At 34.1% G+C, this 20,129-nt stretch overlaps 3 protein-coding genes across 3 annotated transcripts; all 3 read left to right on the forward strand.

Annotated features, from left to right (window-relative positions):
• The first annotated feature begins 1,863 nt into the window (after positions 1–1,863).
• Positions 1,864–2,704, forward strand: LOC25500044 (ethylene-responsive transcription factor 1). Its single transcript, XM_013588360.3, has one exon. The coding sequence runs from the start codon at positions 1,960–1,962 to the stop codon at positions 2,587–2,589; it is 630 nt and encodes a 209-aa protein (XP_013443814.1). The 5' UTR covers positions 1,864–1,959; the 3' UTR covers positions 2,590–2,704.
• Positions 2,705–10,468: 7,764 nt separating this feature from the next.
• On the forward strand, positions 10,469–11,325 carry LOC25500045 (ethylene-responsive transcription factor 13). The gene has a single exon (XM_013588361.3). It carries the CDS (start codon positions 10,519–10,521, stop codon positions 11,119–11,121), a length of 603 nt encoding a protein of 200 aa, XP_013443815.1. The 5' UTR covers positions 10,469–10,518; the 3' UTR covers positions 11,122–11,325.
• A 3,411-nt stretch (positions 11,326–14,736) lies between these two features.
• LOC25500046 (nitrate regulatory gene2 protein) lies at positions 14,737–19,804 on the forward strand. Its single transcript, XM_013588362.3, has 4 exons — positions 14,737–15,915; positions 16,136–16,320; positions 17,330–17,556; positions 18,864–19,804. The coding sequence occupies exons 1-4, from the start codon at positions 14,958–14,960 to the stop codon at positions 19,663–19,665; spliced, it is 2,172 nt and encodes a 723-aa protein (XP_013443816.1). The 5' UTR covers positions 14,737–14,957; the 3' UTR covers positions 19,666–19,804.
• The last annotated feature ends 325 nt before the right edge of the window (positions 19,805–20,129 follow it).

Consider the following 20,129-nt stretch of genomic DNA (forward strand, 5'->3'; position numbering starts at 1 on the left):
AACAAAAACTCAACAAATGACTTTAAGCATGGAGACTTCTGTAAATGGAGAGAAGGTTAGATCTAAAATGCAAACCATTGATGAAAATTGGATTGCTAACTGTTATAATCGCGGCATTCATGTACTTAGTGTATGAGTGATCTTTGGATTGAAATCGAACTGTACATAAAACATATAAATAATGTTTTTTTAATTTAAAATATCGATTTAAATTTGGGTTATCCGATTTAACCTAAGTATTATTGATATATTGCCCGTGCAAATGCATGAAATTTGTGATTGCAACAAATTCAATCAAATATTGATTCTTATGAATTATGAAATGATTTAACTTGTATGTATTGTAGATATAAAAATAGTAATTGTAAATTAATCATCGTAAAATTGTTAAAGTAAGTATTTGATATGTTGTTGTATAACATATTAAACTAAGGTCTTGCTAACCATCACCCTAATGGCAATTGTTAAAGAAGCTAAAATCAAACTATTATACTAGCTTGAACTCACTTCATATATAACATTAGCTAGAGTAGAAAAATCTGTGCGGAAAACAAATAATAATAATAATAATAATTAAATTATAGTGTGAAAACTGAAGACGCTGAAGTTGCCAAAATTTGACTCATAGATTTGCTTTCTAGTTTCTGCAAGACTGCAACTGTGCATGAGTAGATTAACTCTTTGTGCAAACTGCGAACACGTACCTCTGAAGAAAATGTGACTGTACTCCATGTTGAATTCAAAGCAAATTACTTCATTACGTGTATGTTTTTCCAGAAACTTATTTAGCTAGGTTTTAGGGCACATAAAGATCTTGGGTCTAGTCTCATAAGTGCTGATAAAAATATCAAAATTGTTCTGTTGGATGTCATAATCGGAGTTCGAACCCCGGTACCTCCAGTTTGTGTGTGAGTTTATAATGGTTTTATCATCTCTTTTATTTACAAAAAAAAAAATCTTGGGTCTTAATAACGGATATTCTTAGAGCATTTTTTAAAGATTTAAATTTAAAAATTATCCTTTAAAAAAGTTAAATACTTTTTGTTGTGTTGGTCGGAGTCAAACCCCAGACCTTGTATATACTATGCATTATTTCAACCAACTGAGCTAAGCTCAGGAAGAGAAAAAAGTTAAATACTTTAATTGTGAATACATAATTTTTATAAAAACTTATGAGTTGTGTTTTTTAAATAGTGTCTGGGAAGCACTTGTTAATATTTTTCAAATATATTTTAGATTTATTGGATGATCTATTGATGAATAATATCTTTTTATAACCATTATATATTATCTTGTCAGATTTGTATTTTAGGTCATAATAATAATAACAATAATAATAATAATAAAATAATAACAACACCAAATTATAGTAAGTTGAACTATAGGACCCCTAAAAGAAAGTTGAATGAAGAAGTATATGAATGTATAATTTTGTGGTATGAATTGAGTCATGGAATGAGTATTACTAAAAATACTTAATTAAGATCTCTCTCCTTAATTAAGAAATTAACAACTTATATAAAAAATGTTGTGCAATATAAAATATAATTTATCAACAAAACAAAGGGACAGAATGAGTTGTCATTATCATAAGTGTAATATATATTAAAAAAATATATATATTAGCTTCGATATCAATATATCAATCAAGCATCACATGTGATAATATATAGTCCAACTTCAAGTTTCAATGCAACTTCAAAAATGGATTGAAGCTTCAAAGAAAAACAACACTCAAACGAATACAAAAACCACGTGTATATCCAAACTAAGATAACTTCCAAATAAACAAATCATAATTGAACTCTATAGAAGTATATATATATATAGCACAATGCATTACTCTTTGAGCCTCACACCAAGCCCACACAATCTCATCAAATCAAACACTCCTTCGAGTAACCGCAAAGTTATAACCCCCAAACCATTTAAAAACACAAGATCATTTTCATTAAAAAAATGGATGCTTCAATATTAATGTCTTGTGATTTTAATCCTTCATTTGAATCTGTTGATCAAATTCAACACCACTTGTTTGATCTTGATAAACACCAAAACGATTTCCATTCTCTCATCATGAATACTAATTCCACCCACCATGCCTCAGATCCATCCTCGCACGATTCATTTACTAGTCCAACATTGGTTGTTAACAACACTGACAATGTTAATGATGCCGCATGTAAAAATGGATCATCATCGATGATCCATAAACCTCACATTCCAATACCAGAATGGAAGAGGTATAGAGGTGTGAGGCGAAGGCCATGGGGGAAATTTGCTGCAGAGATAAGGGATCCAAAGAAGAATGGAGCTAGAGTTTGGCTTGGAACGTACGAAACTGAAGAAGAAGCTGGTTTGGCTTATGATAGAGCCACTTTCAAGATCCGTGGTAGAAAAGCCAAGCTCAATTTTCCCCACCTTATCGGCTCTAAAGAGCCGACAAATGTGGTGGTAGCTTCGAAGAACAGCTTATCGGAGGCTAATTATGAGCCTTCGGGAGGGATAATAAAGAAGAAGAAGAAGAACTTAGTTGATGTATTGAATAGATTAGCCAATAATAGATGGAAAATTAAGTGCAGGGTTTGAAATGGTTTAGGGGCTAAAGATGTTCTAGTGGGTAATGATGTTTGACATTTAAAAATAAAAAGAGAGGGATAATGATGTTTATGTGCATCAATGGCTGAATGATTTTTTGCTATAAAATGCTGCTAACTTTTTTAATTACTAGTACCGTTTATATGCACACTAATGCCCTATTATTACTTTTCATTTCATTGGATTAATTTCAAAATAAATTATAAGTGTGAGATTAGGTGACAAAACAATTGGTTTCCATTCGATATTAGCTAATGGAGTAATTAGTTTTTACGGTCAATCAATTCGCGCACACATATACAAACAAATTTTGTGAAATTTCCATTAAGAGTGTATTTGGTTCTATACAATGACAAAAATTAGTTTGTGAAATTGATTTTATTTAAAGTGAGTTAAATTTGATCTTATGTTTTTTTATATTTATATTTAGTTCATGTTTAGTTAAGAAAATAATTTTTTTAAGAGATTATTACATTATTATTAACATTCCCGTAAAAACTCATAAAAAATTAGATGGATAAACATAAGTTGATTGAAAAGTATAGATCAAAAGTGATGATTAACAACTTTTAGATGATTAATAACTTTGATATTTTCTCTATATAGAGAAATGATTAAAAAAATGAAAAGTTAAAAAAACATATTCACCCCTAAATTTAATACTATAAGACAATAGAGAAAAGTTCTTATAGGATAAGTTATGAGCTCAAAAAACTATTTTAAGTAGAATTTTAAAAATTTCATAAGCTAGTTAAAGAATGTTATAAGTTTATGAACGAATAAAACTATCTTATGAGAATCCTCAAAATAAGATTTGTCTCTCTTTTTAGACATACCAAACGAAGAAACCTATTTTTATTCCAATCTCATGAATGTTTGCAACTACTAGGTAAACCATTTCTCTATATAGAGAAAATATCAAAGTTTTAATTTGTTCTTAGTTCACTTTTTCAATAGCACACAAACAAATATATGGTATAACATCAAAAGTGGCGCATACATGAAAAAAAAGAAAAACAAAGAACTAATATATATAAAAAGGTAGAAACATATATGAGTGGATTGAATCTTCTATTACAGATGTTGTATTCAAACTTGAGTTGAGATCTTTACATTTCACCAAACACAATGAAGACATTACAATGGATTGAATCTTCTGTCTTAAACACAATAGAGTCATTACAGTGGATTGATAATTTTTCAACGGTGTAATAATAGAAGCCAAAACAATTTGAATCTTCTATTACAGATGTTGTATTCAAAATTCTGGTCCTGCAAAAAACCATTATGAAACAGAGATGCACACTTAGACACCGACTCCTCCTCCCACGTCAAGAGACATCTCCTCCACTCCCAGGCACCTCCACCAACGGCCCACCCCCTACCCTCCATTTGCTACACTGTCACCCATTTGTCAACCACCAAATAAAAAAGGCGAGGGAATTTTACCTGTAAAGGCACTTCCCCCACCCAATTATCTGTCCAAAAAAATGTGCTACCATCACTTCCTACAACCCTACAAACATTACCTTCGAACCAACTCCCCTCCGACAACCCCACACCACGTCGAATACTAGTGATCATCCTCCACCACGAAGAACTATCTCTCCCACCCTCCTTCAACCACCTCCCTTCCTCCTCGTACCTAGCCTGCGAGACTCGATACCATAACCCCTCCTTATCGATCAGCATACGCCAACACCACTTCCCCAATAAAGACACATTAAACTCCATCAACCTTCTCACACCTAGACCACCCTCCTCCCTCGATAAACAAACAGAGTCCCAGTCCACCCATGAGATTTTCCTAAAGTCCTCACCACCCCCCCAAAAAAAAAAAATTAAATAAAGATTCGATAGAAGAAATTATATTTGCGGGGGCCTTGAAGAAGGAAAGAAAGTAAACCGGAAGAGATGACATGACAGATTTCAAAAGGATCAGGCGACCACCAAACGAAAGAAATTTACTTTTCCAGCTCGACAATCTAGAGATAATAGAGTTCACAATCGATTTCCAAAAGTCTAACTTCCGAGGGTCCCCACCTATAGGCAGCCCCAAATACATAAAAGTAAAATTTTCCACACGACAATGCAACACCAACGCAACATCATGTAACCAAGAAGTTGAGACATTGACACCTGTCAGAAGGCTTTTATTGAAATTCACCTTCAACCCTAACACCTGTTCGAAAATCATCAATACAGCTCGTATAGAACGCACATTCGACCAAATCTTCTCACCTATAATCAATGTGTCGTCAGCGAATTGGAGATGAGAAACACATAGTGCATTATCGTGACCCACATAGTAACCACAAAACAGCCCGGGCTCAATAATTGACAACATAAGAACATTGAATCCTTCGGCCGCCAACAAAAAAATAAATGAAGATAAAGGATCACCTTGACGAAGGCCTCTCTCCGTGGGAAATTCATCAGTAGGACACCCATTAACCAACACCGAAGCAGCAGCCGTTCCAATACACTCAGACATCCACTTACGCCAAAGGGTCGAAAAATTCATTTTATGCATGATCGAATCAAGATAGCTTAAATCAACAGAGTCGTAGGCCTTTTCAAAATCAAATTTAAATAGCAACATTTTCGCTACCCAAATGCCATCTAAAATCTGTTTGCCCCGAACAAAAAGCTGACTGTGAATCGGACACCACACTTCCCATGACAGCGCGAAGTCTATTTGCAAGAAGTTTAGCCAGAACCTTATACATACACCCCACAAGAGATATAGGACGAAAGTCATTTAACCTTTGAGGACTATCGACCTTTGGAATGAGAGAGATAAAAGTTGCATTCACTCCCTTAGTCAATTTTCCGTTCCGATGGAATTCAACCACAAAACGCATAAAATCATCCTTCAACTCCAACCAGAATTGTTTAATAAAACCAAAATTGATATCATCCGGTCCTGGACTCTTGAAGCTATCACAGTCCCAAATCGCTTCCTTTATCTCAAAGGATATTATAGATACATATATACATAAAATGGACCCATTAACTACATATTTGAACTCTCTTTTTGCTTTAATTTCCTCTACCTCTTTCACCCTATTATCTATCTTAATCTCACTCCATTGCTTCATTAAAAGATAACAAAATTATCAATAAAGGCTGATTAAGAGGGAGATATATAAAGAGTAAAAAAATGTAGAAGAAAGTGAAGGAGATACTTTATATTAACAACACTGCTAATATATTTTTTTGGTAGATCACTGCTAATTTATTTTATAAAAGTGAAAATGACAATAGATGAGGGTATTTTCAAGGATCGATTTGTCTTTTGTTAATTATTTTCAATAACTAAATTGTCTTTTAATGTCAAGGATAGGCATCACAATGGGGTGGGGTGGGGACGAGTTTTACATTTCCCGTCCTCATATCCGATTCTCATATACTTACCTGTTACCTTACCCATACCCAACGGGATGAGAAATTGAACCTCACGGGTTCGGGTATCCCCGTCTCATCCCCGTCCCCGCATTGAATAATTTTTTTTAATAAAAAATAGAAGTTTTTTTGCAACCCCTAGAGAAATATTGTAATGGATTATCCAACAATATGTTCACTTTAACATTTGTTAGACCGATTGATTTAGTTGCTCCTTTAAATATCAATGGTACTTTTTATAACACAGCAATTATCAAACAAAATAACATGGCATATCAACATAAAGTAGTTTTTTTTGCATTCGGGACGAGTTTGGGTATGGGTTCGGGGTGGGTACCTATATACCCATTACCCGTCCCATACTCATGTTTTAAATCGGGGAAAACCCAAACTCATACCCAAACTCAATCAAAACGAGGAAAACCCGTCAAATTGGGTTTGATTCGGGTGGGTAACCACGGGTATGGATTTTATTGCCATGCCTAATCAAGGACCTAATTGTCCATTTTGAAATCACAACATCATCCGAAATCATTTTTTGGACGGTGATTCATGCAGGAATTAAGTTGTCCTAATTTATATTTCTCAAAGAGTAAAAGTTGTTATAGTTTATTTTTTTCCAACCAAATTGGATCGATCTTCCAATTTTTCTTTATTTTTTTCTCTTACGGATCGGTTTTCGATCCACTAAAGGTGAACGATTAATTCGGCTCATGCGTAGAGGCATGTGTACTGGCCAAGCGTTGTTCCCCCTGGGAATCGAACCCGGTATTCCCCGGATACGTCCTTGGAAAAAGCTCCTTGCCACTGGAGCCCAAGCAACTTGGTTAATAAGTTTTTCACTTTTTTTATAATCGAAATAAATTAACTGGATATACAAGATATACAACATACTAATATCAAGTACAGCTTAGCATATAAACCAGGATCAAGTTAAAGCTTTATGATATATTAATTTTTAACATTTTGTTGTTTCCCAATATGTTTCTATGTTCCTCTTGTGCATGCATGCTGTCATTTTTAATTTGTTGTACGTTCGTTTAATTCCCCTTCATTCGGTTGTATCTTTTTGACTAAGTGCTTAATTCTTCATCAAGATTAACCCAAGTCTATTTTACACATTTTTTCTTACATGATGTTTTATGTAAGAAAACAATCTTCTGACCAAATGGTTAAGGAAATTGTTTAGAATCTACACAATTAATATTTCTCCTATATTTGTACCATTGTACGTCCTTCATTGTCTATGCTTTGAATTAAGAGTTAGATGGTGAGGAGTGATGTCACGGAAATCATAAGATGTGATGTGGTCATTCTCACGTATTCCAGTTTTTGCATGAACTTTAATTTGTCATACATGTCCCTCTCTTTTCTTCCATTCAATGTCTTGTGTCTCACATTTTGTTCTCTTTTAGGTAGATACATTTCAATTTTCTATGCAGACTCTCTTTCTTGTGTCGTCCTTTTTATTCTATTTGCTCCCTTTAACCCTTAATGATAATGAATAATATTGTGGAAATATAGCCATTAAAATATGTTGGATCATTTGGGGAGCTCGAGGAAACCATCCACATCGAGGCTAGAACAACCGCACAAGTAAAAGAGACAACACACTCTTACTCAAAACTCTAAGGCAATGGGTTTATTGGTCCTCTTACTTATAGGGTGTTCAACTTTTACTATTTTATCCGATGTGGAACATATAACTCACACTTGCAAACCAACACTCCCCCTCAAGTGTGAGTCCATCAATTCATCATACTCCCCCTTCAAGCGGAAGCTCTTACTTTGCATGTATCGTCGTTCCTGCACAAGGAGCCACTTGCTGCTTGTACCGCCGTTGCGGCTTTCTGCGCAACGACCGGCTGCCTCAGTCGTACCCTTCGTCGAACCGGGGCTCTGATACCACTGTTGTATCACTGGGGGAGCTCGGGGGAACCATCCACATCGAGGCTAGAACAACCGCACAAGCAGGAGAGACACCACACTCTTACCCAAAACTTTAAGGTAACGAGTTTACGGGTCCTCTTACTTATAAGGTGTTCAACCTTTACTATTTTATCTGATGTATGACATATAACTCACACTTGCAAACCAACAAAATAGACTAGTTCATATGGGCAGGACCATGAAACTTGAGATAACATTGGATTTAGACCTTAAATTTTAGTCTTAAATTTTTGGATCTCACTTTACAAGCCTTCTAAATTGTTCAATCTATCGAAACATTACTTTCGATTTTGTTTTTTCCTTTTTAAGAACCCCGAGTCAGAATATAATTTTTGATAAGTGCTTTTGTACGTTGATTTTTAAGCAATCTTTGTAGCCCTGTCCGATAGTGGCGGATTTCCTTGGAAACCCATATGAGCCACTGTACCCCAACATTTCTATAAATTTTATATTAGGCATAGTATATCAATGTATTTTTAATATTTTCTATCATAATAACTATTAATCTATCTTTTTTCGATTCTTTTAATGTAGTTCATGAACTATTTATTATTCTCATACATACATATATATATATATATATATATATATAGAGAGAGAGAGAGAGAGAGAGTTAATTTTATTTATGTGTGAAACTCTCAAAATGACTTCTGAATTGATATGGAGGGGGCATATGGTTACTATGGAGAATATGAGTTCATGTTACCCTTGACTATAGTTGACCTCATACATTAATATCTGAAGGTTGCAATATTCCATTTGTTTATTGCAATCAACAATTTCCTAACGTACGATCATGAAGCACCGACAACAATTTCCTAATCACCTTATAGCCACCTATTGTGACACCACACATGCCATTTATTTGTTTTTTTTAAAAAAAATTGGTATCCAACTCAAAAGCCGACTAATTTGATATGTCAAATCTCACCGTTTATTTATGGGATTTTATTTAAAGTCAAAACATAGCTCTATATGGCCTTAGTCCATCAAAATAAGTGCTACAGCAAATCGAACATAAAACCTTAAGAAGAACACACCGAAAGGCCCATGCCAACAGCTAAGCCAACCTCAAATGGACACATGCCATGTTTTTGAGTTTATATTCTTAAAATTCAAAAATGTGATGATGTTTGAACATTTTTTCAAAGAAAGGAATCTTTCTGCTTTGAAATTCTGTAGGGACATCCTCGTGCAAGCATATGTAGTATAATTAATACTACTACGAAAGATTTCCTCAAATAACAAAAATTTATATAGTGCCCCCCATTTCATGCTCACAAAAAGTGGGAGATTTACATATTTTTATTATGACAACAAATTCACGCACTAAAACCAGTAACACAAAACAATTGATTCGTTGTTTCTAGATGCAAACCCTTTTCTACTTTATTGGGGGTGATAGTATTAATCATTCATCCATATTGGTATCAAAAACAACACAATAGGTAAGAGAATTCACATCATTCAAGTTCTTTTTAAAGAACAATATCATAGCATAAAATAGAAAAATGTCTACATATGTGACAAAACTAAAATAACTAGAATATTGGTGCTTTCATATTTGTAACATTGACACAAAACTATTGTTTGAATTTGTTATAAATTGAAGTTGATATGTTAATCTTAATAAAATGGACAATATATTATGATGAAAAATCAAACAACGTCGTACTCAGACAATTAAATCAAATAAAAATACAAAGAAAAAATAATCAAATCTACAAACCACTTATTTAGATAAAAAGCTCAGAAGAAAAAAAAAACTAAGACAGATGATTCCTAACCAAAAATATATATGTATAGCCCAAAACCACATTTTCATGTGGATGAGGAAGAAGAAATTAAAGAGAAAATAGTTATAGACAAGATGAAACTTCTTTCTCTAAGAATATAGGGTATGTTAGTATTGTGTAATAACTTATAATTCACATAAACATTTTTAAAAATAATCTCTATATTGCATTATTTGATAATAATCACTTTCATTATTATCTTAATGTTAAACAAACATGCCATAGTCAATCAAGAGGGCATACACCTCCCTAACCCCTTACAGTTACAATCATCATCTGCCATATAATAGTGTCAGATTTAGATGATATATAATTATTGCATTCAATAGGATGTTCCTTGAATAAAGAATTGAAACTTTTTTATAAAGAAAACTATTTGATTAAACTAAGAAATACATAAAGTATGACATGGACGTTCGTCCCTTTCAAGTTTCAACATTCAAGTCCAAAATTCAAATCTGAACAACGCATGTCATGGAATAAATTAAAAAACTATATAGATTGAATAAATAAAGCAAAGTGTACGGATAAATTAATTATCAAAAGCCAATATTATTCAAACATGTGCCTTAAACTCTCCACATGGACAATTAAGAAAGTTCCAAGAACAACAAAAAATCAACGTCAACAAATGAATATTTTATACTAACTTTTTCGGAGGTTCATTTATATATAAAGCAATTTATCATATCCTTACAAAGTAGATAACAAAGAAATTAAATCATAACCTTTACGAAATTAATATCAAACCTCAAACTTGTACGGAAATATGAACACTAATGCTTGGAACACCAATGTTAATGCCCTAGATCACTTTGAACCTGCCACAACGACACTCTTTCATGACACATCAGCTCCGGCAGCCCTGGCACCGATTTCACGGAGTCCAAGTTTTCGGAGCATTTTCTTTGGGGAGAATTGGGCGGAGCTGCCGCTGAAGGAGGATGATACCGAAGACATGGTCATCTATGGAGCTTTGCGCGAAGCTGCTGCCACCACGGGCTGGTTCCCGCCTAGTAACAAAGTGGTGAACAATGTTGATATGGCGGTGAAAATAGAAGATCAAGGTCAAAGCAGTGGAACTTCATTGGCGAGTGTTGCTCACGTGCAACAAGTGCCAACGACTAGTAAAAGGTTAGGGTACCGTGGAGTTAGGAGAAGGCCTTGGGGAAAGTATGCGGCTGAGATAAGGGATCCTAAGAGAAATGGCGCGAGGGTGTGGCTTGGGACTTATGAAACGGCTGAGAATGCAGCTTTGGCTTATGATCGAGCTGCGTTTAAAATACGTGGCTCAAAAGCTAAGCTAAATTTTCCTCATTTGATCGACTCAGATTACACTGGGTCGGTTAAGTTCACACGGAAAGAGCGCTAGCTAGTCGAGTTGTTATCGTCAAATATGTATGTGAAAGTTTTCCATCATATTGTGACATTGTGCTTTGGATAATTTGTAATAAATTTTCCCTTTTATAGATAGCAAGTTCATATGATAATAATGAGAAAGATAGCAAAAATTGATGGAGGAATGTTGTTATTCAACTCACATTCCACGAAGTCGAGAGTTCTTGTCAAAATCTTATATAAATATGACTATTTCACTTTCCTTGAAGTTTTACAGCCTTGCTTAAAACATGCAGATTTTTTGGTGGGGAAACTTTGAAAAATATAAGAAATTTTACTCAAGGCAAAGCTTGGTTGATTTAATTGAGGGGTCATGAGTGAAATATATATATATATATATACAAACTATTTTTATTACCACTGATGAATGAGTTTTTGACGAGGAAGGATTTAAGAAGACGGTTTTTCTGCATAGGGGCCTTGTCTAAATGAACCTACCAAAAAAACACAATAACATTTGAATGTGTTCAAATCTTCCACACTTGCTACAAGATCTTGAGCTCCACACCCAATAAACCAAGGATGTAAAAATCGGGATTTTGCTTCAGGTTGAAGGGGAAGAGCGAAATCAAAAATCATAAAATCTCATCAAAATCGAAGGATTTAGAATCGATATAAGATATCGCAAAAGCGCAATCAAAATCGATAGATTCTACCAAAATAAAAATAATGTTAAATGTATGTTATAAATTATATATAGTCATAAATGACCCACTTTAAAGTCAACAAAATACTTATACATAATATACATAAATGACTAAAAAAAATGGGCAAAATCCTTTAAAATCCTACGATTTTGTATGGATTTTACGATATTGTGCGACTTTACTAGAAATTTGTCTGCTTTAGAATTTTGTAATGAATTTGAATCGTTGAAGATGAAAAAAGTCGCAATATCCTAAGTTTTAGAATTTAAATCAAAATTTTGACAAAAATGCGATAAACTCTCCATTTCCATGTGAGGTCGTTCAACCAAGATCACCAACAAATGTTCTTTCCAAACAAATTAGGGTAACCAAATTCGCCAGCAAATATTTTTCCCAAACAAAAAGACATCTCAATCCACTTATCTCGTTTCACGAACATAATTGACTATTTGTCATGCATTGCTGCACTAACTTGAATTATATCTTATTATTATACAATATTGTGATATTACTTTATAAAATATTTGCGTAAAATTTAATGTGAAAGATTAATTAGACAATTGTGTAATATATACTAATAAAGTAAAATGAAAAAGAAGAGAAAAAAAACTATCGTAAATTTTCCTTGTTATTGATAGATACAATTTTATACATTTTTTTTGTTTTTACACTGGTTCTACTTGAGTGACTTAAGTTTGGTGGCATTGATGACTCTGGCTCTATTACTCTTTTAACTAACTTTTCTCTCTAGTTCAAGTAATTTTTTTTAACTATTTATGTATCATTCTCTCATTAAAAATACGCTAAAATCACCAATATCATCAAATCTCAATGTCATGTATTGTCCGCTTTGACACCCTGTGTTTGGACGTCTTTATTGAATACATTTTCTCTTCCTTTAAAAAAAGACAAATTAAGCTATACATAGGCTTATGATTAAAAAAAGAAAAGAAAATAGAATTTTATACGTTGCTAAACAGATCTGTATAGTCATTTCTTATATATGAATCGTGATGAATGTGTGCACATGTTCAAAATCACTAATGAAGGTTTCACATGCATGAAAGGCTATTCAACAAAAGGAATTGACGACCGTACGTAAACAATATTTCTATTTGTCAAAATCTATACTTGACTCTCTAGATCATACTTTGAAATGGTAGGTAAATGTTTGACCACAACTATTTTACCCAAAATGGTACACATGCATGTAAGAAATGACAAATATATTTTTTATTAATCAGATTTTTAATTCAAAACAAAATGATTTCTTAGGAAACCATAGAAATTTACTGTAAGTTGCTAATACTTATAAAAATATTATAATTAAGTGATCACATACGTACATATTGATTGAAAAAACTATAAAATGCACATACTTTTTAAATTTAATTTATGAGGGTGGAATTAGTATCCATGGTTGGTTGCTTAGTTGCATAAACATCAAGATTCTCACTATTGTTCTTATTGAAAGTATGCGCGCCAAAACACTGTTGCGTGTGACACCCAATATCTGAAGAAACGACTGTTGAAATTAATGTCCAACCAGTGATGAACAAGATGCCAAATGCAACCAAAGAAGTCATAATTCAAAGGAAGATTGTTAATCGATTCTTCTTGACCGCAACCACCTGAGCACATAATAGAATTGACTGGAAGAACTTCTTTACGCCTTAGATTGTCTTTTGTAGGTATTATGTTATTAATTATCCTCCATGCAAAAAGTGACACCTTGAGTGATACTAGTTTACTCCAAATTAACTTTAAATGCATTTTAATGGGAAGCTCATTAGTAGCCGTAAAAATATGATAGACGCCCTTCTTTTTTTTTTGTTACGTAGTCTAGTGGCTAGAATTCACCTTACTATAGACGTCCTTTATTGTAACCTTCAACGGAATCATGTTTCCAAGTTCACTTATTATTTATGTTATCCTGAGAAAAAAAACATGAGTTAACATGACATTTGTGTTTCAAATATATTGACCTATTTTGTTTCCGTTTGGTTCTACCTTCAACATGTAACTATGGGCCCAGCAAAAGAATTGAATGAATTGGACCCCTCCCTCTATCGAATTCTGAATCATGCTAAGAATCTTGGATGCCTATTTGGAAGTAAGCAGTTGCATCATTTTCATTGGACTCCAGTCCCACCATAAAATTACTTTGATATCAGCTTTTTATAGTTTAGACACTGTCTGGTAGTGCAGTACTATACTACAATGCATCTTTTAATAAACTCTTGGGAGATTCATTTTACATTGTTTATTTGAAGACAGAAAGTCTTGGCACATCTGAGTATAACTATCTATATGTTCAATGTTGTTGTTTTGCTGAATTCATAAATTGCATTGTTCACTCTTGTTCTCAAAATTAAATGATTTAACAGTCACAAAAGTGAGGAGAAAAAAGTAAATTGACAGCATGATATTGGCTAGGTCCAACCAAACACAGTAGAAACTGGGAATAGGATATTGTTAAATAAACTAGTTGTATCATAGCTTTTAGGATAAGAAGGGGTTAATAGGATTCCAATCTAATGAATACGAATACAAGTTCCCTTTGTATAAGTAAGGATCAATTCATTGGTATGATTTTTAAAGAATAATAAATTGATTGATTAAAGAAGATATGGAAGAGTTCAAAGATGCAGGTCGTGTGAATGTACAACATTGGACACTTCAACCAAGCATAAGTATTGGACCAAAGATAAACAATACAAGTAACAAAGCTAAAAATATTGATTGTAATAATTTGATTTATTTTAATAATGTGGTAACTAAATTAAGATAAGATAAAAACACAAATTGCTCGTAGGCTCATTGATTTCTCTGCCCCTGTCCTTTCTCATACTCCAAACAAACAAAGACAAAAACTACACTTCAATTTAACTAAAATAAAGAATTGTAAATACAAATTTTGAATGTTTCTTTTTTACGGATTGTAAAAACATTTATTCAATCGAGACTCTTAAAAAAATGAACTGGCCATCACTTCAGTAAACCTAACCAACCTAGATAGCACTTCAGATTAACACTTGCACTTTGTTTTTCAAGTTCTTTGTTTCCCTTCAAAACCTTCTTCAACATTTGTTTTTGTTTAATATACGCATACAGACGTTCAAATACGTGTATAATATACGGTATATATATACCACCTGAAACAATGGGTTGCACTGTGTCTAAACTCGACAACGAAGAAACGGTACGACGGTGCAAAGAACGCCGCCGTCTCATGAAGGAAGCACTTTACGCTCGCCACTACCTCGCAGCGGCTCATTCTGATTACTGTAACTCTCTTCGCCTCACCGGTTCCGCACTCTCCACTTTCGCCGCCGGTGAACCTCTCTCCGTCTCCGACGACATTCCCGCTGTTTTCATCAACACAGTTAAAACTTGTCAGACACCGCCACCTCCTCCTACTCCTTCCGCCGTAACAAACACAAAACTCCGTACAGTTTCTGAAATACGTCGCCGGAAAATTCCGGTGAAGCTTCCTCACATTCTTTCCGATTCAAGCGTTTGTTCAACGCCGAGAAGCGATTTTCCGAACTGGTTCATTCCAACCGCGCATCAAAATGAATCAACAGCTTCTGAAACTTCTTCTGTTTGGAATTGGGAGAATTTTCAACCTCCTCCTTCTCCACCAAACTCCGAATATTTCCGGCAACGTTCTCAACCGCCGAATCACAAACTGGAAAATCCAGAATCCGATACATCATCAGAATCGTTCTACAACATGTTCCACTCGAAAATTCATCTTCAGAATCACAAGACTGAAACGGAACAAGAACTAGATCGTTTGGAAACGGAACGTGAGGAGGTTCGGTGTAGTGATTGGGAGGATTGTTATCGTTCAACAAGCTCATCAGATAGAGATGAAGTTATCGCCGGTTTGAAGTCATCGGAAAAATCACCGGAGTTTGTTGCCGGCGTTGAGGTTCCGGTGAGAAAAGACGAGGAGGTGAATGTGGAAAAGGTGAAGATGAAGCATAAGGATTTGAAAGAGATTGTTGAAGTGATAAGAGATAATTTTGAGAAAGCGGCGGTGGCCGGAGATCGGTTATCGGAGATTTTGCAGATTAGTAGGGCTCAACTTGATCGGAGTTTCAGTCAATTGAAGAGTAAGACTTTTATTTTGAAAGTGTTTGCTTACTGAGAAAGTGCGGGAAAATTTTATAATTCATTTCATTTAATCCAAAAAAATTATTTGTCTTTATTATCTCAATTTAAATTTAAACGTGATTAAGCTTAATTTACATTTATATCTGAAGAATTTGGATTTAATGGAAAATATTAAATTATATACTTAATTGAAAAATGGTTATTTTGAATTAAATGCAGAAATAGTTTATCACTCTAGTAATATACTGAGCAAAGTGAGCTCAACTTGGACCTCTAAGCCACCATTAGCAGTTAAATACCGGTTCGACGCTGGTTCACTTGAAGGACCGGGCGGTCCAAAGAGCCTCTGCTCAACTTTGGACCGGCTTTTGGCATGGGAAAACAAACTCTTTCAGGAAGTGAAGGTGAGTTTTCGTTTTCGTTTTCGTCGTTAACTCAATCAATATTGAATTAGTAATTTTTGTTGTTCTTAACTTGGTTTATTTTTTGAACAATGTAAAGGTCTTGTACGGGTAGCGTAGTGGGAACATATAGTACTAATAATTGATGGTATCTTGACTTTGAATCACAGAATCAGTCACTTTCGGTGCATTGTTTAATGTAACTGTAAACACTTCTTCATTATTTTTTGAGGACCTTTATTGATGATGTTTCCTGCTTAAGGTGTTTAGAAGTAAAAAAAAATTAAGATTTTGTGCATGTCTGATATCAGTGTGAGTTCGACAAAATCACTTTGACATCATAATTTTGTTGAAGTTACAAAGTGTAGCTTTTGCAAAATTATAGTGATTTGCCATGATTTTGCTTAACTCACCGCGATACACGGGCAAGACTATATATATGATTCAATGCTGAGTTGTAAGGAATGGGTCGAGTGGATGGATTACGGGCCAAGTATATTCACAAGGCTATAGTTGCGGGAGCTTCTTCTCTTCCCTGTGATTCTTGAACATCATTTTTGTTTGAATTTCTCCATCTAAACTGGAAAAAACATTGTTCTTGTCCGATTTACCCAATCGACGCCTAACCTGTGATATGACAATTATTTTATGTGTGTCGTGTATTAATTTTTATTATTTGCACTATGTGGTGTCCAGCTAACGATGTGTTGATTGATTTGGATTGGTAATAGGTAACTAAATGCACGTTCAAATACACCAAACGTGGTTTGATTAGCATGTTTGGATGCATTTTATCAAAATCAAATTTGTTTTGAAAAGCAAGTTTTTATTGAAATTGATAAAAATTAACTTAGACTACACTTTTTGCCAAAAAAATCACTTCCTTTTTAATTCAACCTTAACTAATATCAACTTGCAAACTCATAACCCTTCACAAATTAACTCTAAATACTCACCTAAATTAGGATGTTATGTGTGCACTAATGATGCTTTTGCTTAATTGCTTAATTAGGCTAGAGAAGGTGTGAAGATTGAGCATGAAAGGAAATTGTCAACTCTGCAGAGTGAAGAATGCAAAGGAGGTGATGACGAAACAAAGATAGACAAAACCAAGGCTACCATAACAAGGTTACAGTCACTAATTATTGTAACATCTCAGGCTGTGTCTACTACCTCAGCTGCCATCAATGGTCTAAGAGACTCTGATCTTGTTCCTCAGCTTGTTGAGCTTTGTCATGGGTATGTCTCTCTATTCTACTATTGGTCCCTCTCTGAATTTAAATATAAGTAATAAACAAGTACATTTATCTTATTCACATTTGAGCTTTGTCATCATGGATACGTGTACTTTTTTAGTCATATATTTATATTGGGAGTAGTATTTGCACAAAGTATGAAAGGACAGTGAAACACTTATCAGATTCTAGTAAAATGAGATTGGACCATTAGTCAACAAAGCCAGGAACATAGGACAGTGTGTTTGATATTCAATTCAAGGCAATCAAAGCATATAGGTACACATTCAATTGCTATTCGTACTTTGATTGGGCCACCAAAATTTTGAAATACTATTTGAGAAAATAAGAAGTATGGAGTCTTCTGCCAATTCAGACTCCGTGTTGGTCTTATGTGTCACTTATTCTATGAATTCAATGAAACATTTGAGAGTTAATTATCAATGGAATGTGCTGCTTCCTGTATTGCCATAATATAGTAGAATCAAGTTGTGGCTTGCATGTATTAAAATTCTTATTACTCCTAACTATGTGTGCAAGAGTAATCTAGATTCTAGATAGTTGTAAGTTAGTACACCTTAAGTTATTTTTTGTTCCCTAGGTGTGGTGGATATTTGGAATCACGGTGACACTGTGATTTTGTTAAAGCTCTAAAGTATAGTTTTTTTTTTCTTTGCCAAAATCACACTAACACATTGTGGTTCTGCCAAACTCGCCATTAATTTTAACATGCATGTGGTAGCAAAGATTGTGCTATCGGTATCAAAATGTTGTGTCATTTAAAAATGTTACACCCCATTTGAGCAAACCTGTCCTACCAATGGAGTTGGTCATGTTGAAGTAACAATGGTCATATAGTATCATGCAAACCATTTTATTTGCTGACAGTTACTTACTATACTATTGAACTGTTTGAGATGACCTATAAATTGAGTGAAAATAAAAATATTGCTCTTATTGTCACTATTATCCATTCTGCATAGTTGTTTCCCTTAAGATCAATCTGGCAATAGTATATGAAATTGGAAAATTATAATGGAACATAGCAGCATATTTTTTGGTAAAGCATCTTTTGTTCAGTTGATCATGCCCTTACAATTCAAATTTCGATATAAACTTGATAACCATAAAGGAAGATATAGACTCCATATCTATACTAGTATTGATAACCTGTGCAGCAACAACACTTAATAGTAAATAGAGCATTTCATTAAATCTACATTATTGTTGTGCATCAATTGTTAAGTTGTTTGAGTTAAATATAGAGTTGTCTCAGATTGTTCACTTGTGTTTGTGACATGCCAAACATAGAATCATTTACATGTGGAGATCAATGCACCAGTACCATGAAATGCAAAGCAACATTGTACAACAAGTCCGTGGCCTTGTGAATCGATCAACGAAAGGTCACTCAACATCCGAATCACACAAACAGGCAACTCGAGATCTCGAATCAGCTCTGTCAGCTTGGCATTCAAGTTTTATCCGGATCATAAAATTTCAAAGAGACTTTATTTTGTCACTACATGGTTGGTTTAAGCTGAATCTTATTCCAGTCAACAATGACAACAACAACAGCAGCATTAGCAACAAAATGGAACCATCTGATGCACTTTCCTTTTGTGATGGATGGAAACTAGCCCTTGACCGTGTTCCGGACACTGTCGCTTCGGAAGCAATCAAAAGCTTCATCAATGTTGTTCACGTAATATCAGTTAAGCAATGTCAAGAACTCAAGATTAAAAGGAAAACTGACACTGCTTACAAGGAACTTGTGAAAAAATCTTCATCTCTAAAAAACATAGAAAAGAAGTTTTACAACTCATATTCTATGGTTGGTATTGGAAAAATTCCAAACTCTGTGGAAGATATTGGACAAGGCTTGGATGCAAGAGACCCTCTTGCTGAGAAAAAATTGGAACTTGAAGCTTGTCAAAGACGTGTCGACGATGAAAAGTTGAAGCATTCAAAGGCTATTGAGGTTACAAGAGCTATGACACTTAATAATCTACAGACAGGTTTGCCTGGAATGTTTCAGGCATTGACAAGTTTTTCTTCATTGTTTATTGAAGCTCTTGAATCAGTATGTGACCGTTCATATGCCATAAAGTAGGTAATTTATAATTAATCTGTTCTGCTTTGGCTTTTGGGGGGTGTGAGTTCAGTATAAAGGCTGATTTTTTCTGGCACTGCCTCTTATTTTTCTTAGTTCTAACTGTTTTGTTGTAAATACCAAGAATTTTGTGATTCTATTTTCCCCTCTTATAGGAAATTAAGGAGATTGACTCTTTTATTGGTAGATAAATGAAATCGCAATAGTCATTGAAAACTCACACGGACAAGTGAAGGAGCCGGGGTCGAACTTCAATCAGAACATCGGGTTTAGCAATTTTAGCATTTTTGTCGGTTGAACTAGGAGATTAGGTTTTTTTGTATTGGTAAATTTCTTGAAATATCGTATCAAAGAATTGAAAATTTCAAGGTATGCATAAATTAATGCTTTGAGTGTTGGGGTAGTCCAAGGAGCGACAAGAGAATAAATCATTCAAAGTCACTATAGCTCTAAAAAAATCGCCA

Source organism: Medicago truncatula, chromosome 8 (genome assembly GCF_003473485.1).
Source record: "Medicago truncatula cultivar Jemalong A17 chromosome 8, MtrunA17r5.0-ANR, whole genome shotgun sequence".
Taxonomy (NCBI): Eukaryota; Viridiplantae; Streptophyta; class Magnoliopsida; order Fabales; family Fabaceae; genus Medicago; species Medicago truncatula.